Raw genomic sequence first — 6093 nt, 5'->3', positions numbered from 1 at the left:
AGACAGCAGCTCCAAGGACAACAGAGGTTGGTGGATCAGACCCTCCAACAAGCAGCGTTAGTGGAGCAGATGAGCAAGGACTGCATGCCAGCTGAGACAGCTCCAACGGGCAGCTGGTACAAGAAAATGGAAGGAGCAACAATGAAGCCAAGTTGAAGATATATAAGAAGTTTCACTTCATCATTTCAAAGCAAGAAAGAGAGCACACATATTCAGAGCACCATCTCTAACACAGAGCTGAAATCTCTTTCTTCTACTCAAGCTTAATTCTGATCTTATGTTATGGCTGTCTTGCGTTATTTTCTGTTTTGAAAAAAGGTAATTATGTGAGGTTCAAAAGCCAAGAGAGAAAAGGCAAGAGTGATACAAAATAGCCACTAATTTCTGATGTAATTTGGGTGTATGAACTAGGATTAGTTCCCCTTACCAAGTTAGGTTAGCGCCTGGTGAGAATTGAATCTGTGTAGATTCCCCTTCCAAGTTGGGATAGCACTTTGGGGTTGCTAAGCTTTGGTGAAGAAAGCTTAGGGGTAGATACTAGTTGGATTAGGAATTAATTCAATAGTATTGGTGTATGTAATCTGAAAATTATAGTGGAAATTCCACCATGGTTTGTGGTGGAGACTGGATGTAGGATACATGGCACTGAGAATCCGAACCAGGATACATGCTGGCCTCTTTCTCCTCTTCTTTGCTCTTTTAATGTTCTGCGTATGAGACAATTTTAAATAATCTCCTGCAACTCGAGCAACAGCAAAACAGAGTTTGAAACTTTAAGTTTTAAACTAACTTGATTCAACCCCCCTTCTCAAGTTCAACTAGAACCATCAATTGGTATCAGAGCCAGGTCTCAAGAAGGCAAGCTTCATAGCTTGGAGTAAAGATCCATGGCCAACAACATGAATCCCAACATCGTGGCTTTCACTCTCACTAAAGGGCAGTCCAACAATAGACCTCCCTACTTCAATGGCAGCAACTACTCTTACTGGAAAGAGAGAATGAGAATCTTCATGCAGTCGATCGACTACAACATCTGGAAGATCATTCTCAATGGCCCAGACATTCCTACCAAACAGAATGCTGATGGAGAAGTTGTGGCAAAGGAGGACAATGAATGGACAGATGAAGAAAAGAAGAAGGTTGAACTCAATGCCAAGGCAATCAACTTGATGCACTGTGCAATCAGTTTTGAAGAGTTCAGAAAAGTGTCAAGGTGTAAAACAGCGAAACAAATCTGGGATAATCTCAGACTCACTCATGAAGGCACTAAGCAAGTGAGGGAAACCAGAATTGATATGTTAATGAAGGAGTATGAAATGTTCAGCATGAAGGAAGATGAGAGCATCGATCAAATGTTCGAAAGGTTCTTGATAATCATCAACAATCTGGACGCCATGGGAAGAAGCTACTCTGAAGAAACCTTGGTAAGAAAGATTCTGAGGAGTCTTACTAAGAAATGGGAAGTGAAAAGCACAGCCATCTCTGAAAGGAATGATTTGATCAAAATCACCTATGATGAGCTGAGAGGCAAGCTGCTGGCTTATGAAACCACTCACATGTCTCAAGACAAAGATGACAAAAAGAAAAGTATAGCACTAAAATCAAGAATGACAGCCCAAGGAGAAGAATCTGATGACAGTTTCTCAGATGAAGAAATGGTGCTCTTTGCAAGAAAAATGAGAAGACTACTGAGATACAAAAACAAAGGCAAAGGAAGCTCTTCATCCAAAGATGTCAAGAAAGATCAAGTCAAGTTCACATGCCATCACTGCAAGGAGCCTGGTCACTTCAAGTCAGATTGCCCTCAACTTAAGAAAGGCAAAAAATCTAAGAAAGACAAAAAAAAGGTGATGATGGCAACATGGGAGGACTTGGAGAATGACACCAGCTCAGAAAGCTCAGATCAAGAAGCTCAAATATGTCTGATGGCAAATCATAATGATGAAGATAAGGTAGATCTCTCTGACTTATCTATTGATGAACTGCACTACATTATCAAAGACATTTCTGTGAACTCTAAGAAACTCTTGGATAAGTATGCTAAATGTAAGAAAGAAAATGAGGCTTTGAGGACAGAAAATGATCTTCTTTTGAAAAAGGTTAAGGCAAATGAAACTAATAATGAAAAGTTTTTAAAAGAAGAAAATATTGCCTTGCGAACTGAATTAGAAAAATTCAAACTCAAGCATGAAGTTACTGCCTCCACTGATTTGATTTCTGAAAACAAAAAGCTGAATGAACAAATAAAAAGTTTGAATGAAGACTTAGTAAAGTTTGTTCAAGGTTCTCAAAATTTGAACAAACTGCTTGCTTGTCAAAGATTTGGGTCTGAAAAATCTGGAATTGGTTTCATAGAGGGAAATAAATCAGTTTTCAAACCAAACTTTCAAAAATCTGAATCTTCCTCTTCCAAATTTTTCAAACCAAAAGGATTCAGCAAACCCCAGAAATCAGTGGGCAAAAATCAGTGCTACAAGTGCAATAGAAATGGTCATAATCCTCCTCAATGTTTCATCTTTCTTAGGTCTTTTGGTAATGATAGTAAGTTATATAAAGTTGTTCATGATTTTAATGCTCTTGGGCAACCAAGAAGATTTCACATCAAAGGATCCAAATGGATTTGGATACCTAAGGTTAGCTGAAGAACATGCAGGTTTGCCTTGCATCCAAGAAGAAAATGGACATGTGGTATCTTGATAGTGGATGTTCAAGGCATATGACCGGAAGGGATACTTTCTTCATTAAACTCAACAAGTATAATGGAGGATTTGTCACTTTTGGAGATAATGGTAAAGGTAAAATAATTGCCATTGGTAAGGTTGGCAAAGATTTTTCAACTTGCATTGATAGTGTCTTCTTAGTTGATGGGTTAAAGCATAATCTATTGAGCATAAGTCAATTGTGTGACCTTGGGTATGCTGTAACCTTCAGGAAATCATATTGTAGTGTCATAAATGAGAAAACATGGGCTGTTTTATTTGTTGCCAAAAAAAGTGACAATGTTTATGGTATCACTCTAGATAATCTAAAAGTTCAAAATGTGACTTGTTTCTCTTCAATGGAATCTGAAAAATGGATGTGGCATAAGAGATTAGGACCTGCTAGCATGTTCCAAATCTCTAAGCTTGTAAAGAGAGGCTTAGTTAGAGGTCTTCCTAATATAAAATTTGATAAGGACATCATCTGTGATGCTTGTCAAATGGGTAAACAAATTAAAACCTCTTTCAAACCCAAGGAAGATGTCTCTACTAAGAAACCATTGGAGTTGTTACATCTTGATCTATTTGGACCAACTAGGACTCAAAGTCTTGGAGGAAAGAGTTATGGCATGGTAATTGTGGATGACTATACTAGATTTGGCTGGGTGTTCTTTCTTGCTCATAAACACGAGGCCTTTTCAGTTTTTGAGAAATTCAACAAAAAGGTTCAAAATGAAAAAGGTTTAAAAATTGTTTCAATTAGAAGTGATCATGGTAAAGAATTTGAAAATCAATTTTTTGAATCTTTTTGTGATGAACAAGGCATATCACATAACTTCTCTTGTCCAAGAACACCTCAACAAAATGGTGTTGTAGAAAGGAGAAATAGAAGTTTACAAGAAATGGCTATAGCTATGTTATGTGAATATGAAATCCCCAAGTTCTTATGGGCTGAAGCTGTGAATACAGCTTGCTATGTTTTAAATAGAACCATCATTAGGAAGTTTTTGAAGAAAACCCCATATGAACTTTGGAAAGGGCATCCTCCCAATCTTAGTTATTTTCATGTGTTTGGATGCAAGTGTTTCATTTTGAATATCAAAGAAAATTTAGGAAAATTCGATCCTAAAACACATGAAGGGATTTTTCTTGGTTATTCCACAAATAGCAAGGCCTATAGAGTTTATAGCAAGAACTCCAAAACTGTTGAGGAAACCATGCATGTCACATTCTGTGAGACTAACATTGTTCCTAGTGTTTGCATAGATGATAGTCCAGGTTTCGAAGCTGAATTACCTGAGAACAATGAGCCAGTTCAACAATATTCAAGTTCTCAAGAAGCTGCACCTGCTAGCAACGAAAAGTTCAATTCTGCAGGAGACAATTTGGAATTATCTCCTGTTGCTGTAGAAAATACTGATGCAGAGGCCATTGTTGATCAAGAGGAACCTGAATCCTCAAACTAGTCAAGAAGACCAAGAGAATGGAGGTTTCTGAAAAACTATCCTGAAGAGTTCATAATAGGAAATCCATCCACTGGCAGGACTACCCGTTCATTTTTGAAAAGAGCAGAATCCAATAACATTGCTCTCTTATCAAAGATTGAACCTCAAAACATCCAAGAAGCTCTTGCTGATCCTTCATGGGTGCTAGCTATGAAGGAAGAATTGCAGCAATTTGAGAAGAACCAAGTTTGGTCATTAGTGCCTTATCCAAATGGAAAGAAAGTCACTGGCACTAAATGGATTTTTAGAAACAAACTGGGTGAAGATGGATCTATAGTCCGAAACAAAGCTAGATTGGTCGCTCAAGGATATGATCAAGAGGAAGGGATTGATTTCGATGAATCCTTTGCACCAGTAGCTCGAATGGAAGCCATCAGATTGCTCCTTGCATATGCTGCTCATTGTGGCTTCAAGTTGTTCCAAATGGACGTAAAGTGTGCTTTCCTCAATGGCATAATAGATAGAGAGGTTTATGTGGCTCAACCACCTGGGTTTGAAAACAAAACTTTTCCTAACCATGTTTTCAAACTAGCTAAAGCCTTATATGGTTTAAGACAAGCTCTTAGAGCTTGGTATGAGAGGCTTAGCTCATTTTTATTGAAAAATAACTTTCAAAGAGGAGCCACTGACACCACTTTATTTATTAGAAATTATCATGATCATTTTATTCTTGTGCAAGTTTATGTTGATGATATTATATTTGGTTCGGCTAATGAGGATTTGTGTGCAGATTTTGCTAAGCTTATGACCAATGAATTTGATATGAGTATGATGGGAGAACTCAATTTCTTCCTAGGCTTGCAAATCAAGCAAACTGCAAAAGGCATATTCATCCATCAAGAAAAATATGCAAAGAAACTCGTCAAGAAGTTTGGGCTGGACATTGCTAATCCTATGGGAACCCCCATGCATCCTAACATCAAGCTTGATAAGGATGAACACGGTAGAGATGTTGATGAGACACGATACAGAGGGATGATTGGATCCCTAATGTATCTAACCTCCTTAAGGCCTGATATCATCCAAAGTGTGGGAGTTTGCTCACGGTTTCAATCAAAGCCTAAGGAGTCCCATCTCTCAGCAGTCAAAAGGATCATCCGATATGTGCTTGGTACCACTAACTATGGTTTATGGTTTCCTAAGACTGATTCTTTTCAATTAGTGGGTTTCTGTGATGCAGATTTTGCTGGGGATGGGATTGATAGAAGAAGCACAAGTGGCATGTGCTGCTTTCTTGGAAAATCCCTCATTGTTTGGTCTAGCAAGAAGCAAGCTACTGTGGCACTTTCAACAGCCGAAGCTGAGTATATTGCAGCCTCCTCTTGTTGTTCTTAATTATTATGGCTGAAAACTCAACTAGCTGACTATAAACTGAATGTATCTAATATTCCATTATTTTGTGATAACATGAGTGCTATTAACATTTCCAAAAACCCTGTTTTGCACTCTAGAACAAAGCACATTGAAGTTCATTTTCATTCGATAAGAGAACATGTGCAAAATGGAAATTTAGATATTCAGTTTGTTAATTCTGAAGGTCAGCTAGCTGATATATTCACCAAACTATTGATAGAGGAAAGGTTCTGCAAATTAAGAACTGAACTGGGCATTCTAACTTCATCTCTGTTTTCTTAATTTTTCTGATAATGAGATCTTTTGTGTTTTGTCTCATAAATCGCGGTGAGATTTTTTTTTGCAGATGATGAGTAACCTTTGGTATCATATCTGAACTCAATACATGATGGACATCTAGTGCTGAAGCAGTATCTTGGACTATGGGCTGTTCTTTACTGAAATTATTTAAAAAAAAACAAAAAAAAATTTGATGACTAAGCCTTTGTAAAAAGTGGATTTTCAATCTTTTTGGTCCTCAATATTTTGAGATCACT

General features: G+C 37.6%; 1 protein-coding gene across 1 annotated transcript; it reads left to right on the top strand.

Annotated features, from left to right (window-relative positions):
• The first annotated feature begins 887 nt into the window (after positions 1–887).
• On the top strand, positions 888–4165 carry LOC140177060 (uncharacterized). The gene is made up of 4 exons (XM_072209462.1): positions 888–2541; positions 2594–2653; positions 2796–3440; positions 3966–4165. The coding sequence occupies exons 1-4, from the start codon at positions 888–890 to the stop codon at positions 4163–4165; spliced, it is 2559 nt and encodes an 852-aa protein (XP_072065563.1).
• The last annotated feature ends 1928 nt before the right edge of the window (positions 4166–6093 follow it).

Source organism: Arachis hypogaea, chromosome 2 (assembly GCF_003086295.3).
Source record: "Arachis hypogaea cultivar Tifrunner chromosome 2, arahy.Tifrunner.gnm2.J5K5, whole genome shotgun sequence".
Classification (NCBI taxonomy): Eukaryota; Viridiplantae; Streptophyta; class Magnoliopsida; order Fabales; family Fabaceae; genus Arachis; species Arachis hypogaea.
The sequence above is the reverse complement of the archived record's forward strand: the minus strand, read 5'-3'. Positions and strand labels throughout refer to the sequence as shown.

Bases quoted from the DNA above. Each gene is read 5' to 3' on its own strand.
- LOC140177060 (XM_072209462.1), top strand. From the start codon at position 888: ATGGCCAACAACATGAATCCCAACATCGTGGCTTTCACTCTCACTAAA. The intron at 2,654-2,795 runs GTTTGCCTTGCA...ATAATGGTAAAG, and splicing joins GTTAGCTGAAGAACATGCAG to GTAAAATAATTGCCATTGGT. The intron at 3,441-3,965 runs GTTTAAAAATTG...GTGTTTGCATAG, and splicing joins AAAGGTTCAAAATGAAAAAG to ATGATAGTCCAGGTTTCGAA.